Here is a 3,657-nt window from a genome sequence, read left to right as displayed (position 1 = left end):
GCGATAGTCTGAATTGACAATTGTTCAATTAGTCCACAAAGATTTACAGAAGTTAACAAAATCCAGATAAATGTATGTCTCCCTCCGTGTATATGTCTAATTGTTCGGCAGAAACAATCATAAAATCAAGCGAAGAAAATTGCATAAATGAGGAACAAAAAATCAAGACAATTGCCAGTTGACCCACTATAGCTGCAAAGCACGTACCATACAATTCCCCTCTGTATGTCTACAATCACTTATCACATGCCCTACAAATGCTTGACTCGGGGATTCACCGATCAAACAGAACGCGCCTATCTGATGTTACTCCACAACACCTTTTCCCATTTTCCCAGTGGTACACCGCCTCGACCGAGCCACTATCACCGATCGCCTAGGAACTATATCACAAACCCACTAGATCGAATAATTGAAAATAATTTCCCGTGGGAACCTCCACACCGCGCACACGGTATGGAAATCCCATCAAAGCCGAAAAATAGAAGTTCGATGAAACATGATACTGTCGGAATTTGCATACAACTCCACAGAGTTGGAGAATCTCTTTTTATATTTTTTTGTAACAAATTCGTGACTTTCAGATGGAGAAAAAAACAGACTCGGAAAGATACCCCCATCAAAAAATATATAAAAAATATATATAATATGGGCCAATTCCATGTATTTTTCAAATTTATAAAGAATATATAAAAAATTATATAACATATATGTTTTCCATATTTTTTGGGCCAATTTAAAATATTTTTTTATATATTTTTCAAAATATAAATTTTTCCGTGTGGGTATTCGTCTCATACAATTTATAATAGATTAATATGAAGGAATTATATCATTTTTAAAATATTCCAACAATTTATTCCGAAATGGCGCATGAGAAAAATTCAAGAGTTTTTATGCTTTGAGGATTTTCGACTGCTCGAACTCTAATTTCGGTTCATTCCATGGGCCGTTAGACAAATATTGTTTTTCTTCTCTTATCGCGAACTTAAAAATAATTAATACACTGAATAGAATGATTATATCATTTTTTTACAAATTTTTCAAATTGTTCATTTTAGCCATTTTTCAACATTTCAACATTTTTTTCTCGATAACTAGACGTGCTAGAAAAGCTTTCTCAAAAGAAATTTAAAATCAGCATTAAAATATCTATAAGATGGGGTCGGTTTCGTTTTAAATGTCGAATACCTACGAATTTTGTCAAACCGTGCAGTTAATGAATATTTCACTTGAAAGGCGTTAGTCGGCTTAAACAAGGCTGCTCAAATATGCATTTGTTAATTATTAACGAATGAAAATTTGGTGAGGCCGAATAGACTCTAGCCTCCAACCAAATCCATTTCTTAACACTAACAAATCCTTTCTATCAGCGCAGTGGAACCCTCTAAAAACATTTCTGCTGCTTCATTGGGTCCTTCCTATTTACTCTCTTCAGACGAAACCTCCTTGATTTATTTACACAGGTGTTGAAAATTTTGGATTGAAATTTCCCCTGCACTTTTTGGAATTTTTTACCAAATTATCCCCTGTTCCCTCAATGAACCACTCGTGGGGCCATCAACCAAATGAATCTTTTGTTCGAACAAATTACTGGGGTTCTAAAAAAAATCCTCGCAATCTCTCATTCTCTACTTCATCTTAACCAAGCACCCATCTTCCGCTGACTCACCCCACATGAAACCCCCACCAGATTGCTCATTCGCAAAGAAAAGGAACACAAAGTGACTAGTAACATCGAGAAGAACCCTTGTAGACAAGAGTTGTACAGACTGAATGCTGGATGATGAATGCAAAGCGTAGACGATAAAGCTTTTTCCCATCCCCAGCATTATCGCCCCAGGAATGTACACGTGTGCAGAAAAAAAAAGTCACAAAAGACCCCTCAGATGTTGAGTAAAAAACTTCACCGGAAGAATTTTCTCCCTCGAAAAGAAGAGAAATGTTGCATCGGCCCATCGAGGCGTTGATTAATCATCCACTCAGCGTGTGTCTCCACCAATTTTATTTATCCATTTTTCATGTTCCAGGTGAGGGGGTCGTGGTTTCGCCTGGTGCGCAGGATGCTTGGCGCCACCAGATAAACAACAGCCAAGTTGACGATGAGGATAACACGAATTATCTAAGTTTTTGCCGGCCCCAACTGCGTGATCTATCGGACAATAACAAACGTCGGCCACCACCACCACCACCGATACCGGCCAAATACAAAATCAATGCACGGGACATAAGCAAATACTTCAATTATCCGAATAAGGAGAATAGTCCTGGTTATGTAGTTGTGGATGGGAAGGTCGATACGAATGCGGATAAGATGGGGTCGAATCTCAGTAGGCACAGTGAGAAAGGCCTCACTGGACGCAGGACACAGTCCTCCGGTAATCTCTGTGATCCAAAGGGAAAGCTCAATCACGTTGGAAAGATACTTGTGCCATGCTCCAGTGGTCCACAGGAGAGGTAAGCTCGGATAAATCATGAGGTCTTGATTTTTTATTTCTTTTCTCTGGATTTAGCCCCTCTATCGGCTCAGCGATGTTCTGAACTAACAGTTAAGATCACTCGGGTAATTGATGATTAATATCATTTGTCGAAAATTTTATGTATTGAAGATCAGTTGATGGGGGTTCAAATTTGATTTCTTTAGGGATATCCAAGTACTTTGGCTATTTTTTCTCCAGTGAAATGCTTTTTTACTTTTCGAATATCAGACCCCCCTAATGCCGCCCCCTAGACACCGCTTCTGCGCCCCCTATCACCCACCCCCCCTTGACGGGACTTCGTGATAAAAAATAGATGAAGTCATTTTTCCGATAGCCTCGGATTGTGAGTCGTGTGCAGTTTGCAGCGCTCGGCGTCGGTAAGTCTGGGACTCGGCTCGTCTTCGGTTATAAAATTACAATAAAAATTCAGTAGATTTTTTGATGAAAGTGCTAGACATAAAATGTTCTTTTTTCAGTTTTTTTCTTTATTGTATATTTGGTTTTTCGTCGGTGGGGGGGCTTCGCCCCTCAACCCCCCCACCGGAGGCTGCGCCCTCTGGACCCCGCTTCTGCGCTCCCTTCCACCCCCCCTCTCTCTCTGGCGGGACGTCGTGATAAAAAATAGATCATGTCATTTTTCCGATAGCCTCGAATTGTGAGTCGTGCGCAGTTTTCAGCACTCGGGGTTTGTAAGCCTGGGACTCGGCTCGCCTTCGGCTATAGAGTTACCATAAAAATTCTGTAGATTTTTTTATGAAAGTGCTAGATTTTTCTTTTGGTTTTATCTTGATAAAATGTACAAATTGTTTTCTTTCTTCTGTTTTTTTCTTTACTGTGTATTTGGTTTTTTTGTCAGTGGGGGGGCTTAACCCCCCCGCAGCGGGGGCTCGGCCCCCGGGACGCCGTTTCTGCGCTCCCACTCACCCTCGTTGGCGGGACTTCATGATAAAAAATAGATTATACCATTTTTCCGATAGCCTTGGATTTTGAGTCGTGTGCAGTTGTGAGTCTTGAACTCAGCTCGCCTTCGGCTATAAAGTTACAATAGAAATTCAGTAGATTTTGTCATGAAAGTGCTAGTTTTTTTTTATCTTGATAAACTGTACAAATTGTTTTCTTTTTTCTGTTTTTTTCTTTGTTGTGTATTTGGTGTTGCGTCAGTGGGGGGGGGGGGGGG

The 3,657-nt window shown here is 40.2% G+C and overlaps 1 protein-coding gene across 2 annotated transcripts in view; it reads left to right on the top strand.

The window, feature by feature from the left end:
* LOC107035897 overlaps positions 1–3,657 on the top strand; it is a 116,830-nt gene that overhangs the window by 79,640 nt on the left and 33,533 nt on the right. For both annotated transcript variants that reach the window (XM_015253530.1, XM_015253531.2), the window contains one exon: positions 2,031–2,457. In XM_015253530.1, the coding sequence (XP_015109016.1) occupies positions 2,031–2,457 (427 nt within the window). The remainder of the gene's footprint in view (positions 1–2,030; positions 2,458–3,657) is intronic.

This window comes from Diachasma alloeum, unplaced genomic scaffold (assembly GCF_001412515.2).
Source record: "Diachasma alloeum isolate Michigan unplaced genomic scaffold, Dall2.0 Dall_scaffold_00201, whole genome shotgun sequence".
NCBI lineage: Eukaryota > Metazoa > Arthropoda > Insecta > Hymenoptera > Braconidae > Diachasma > Diachasma alloeum.
Note: the sequence above shows the minus strand (reverse complement) of the source record. Positions and strands in the feature narration are given on the sequence as shown.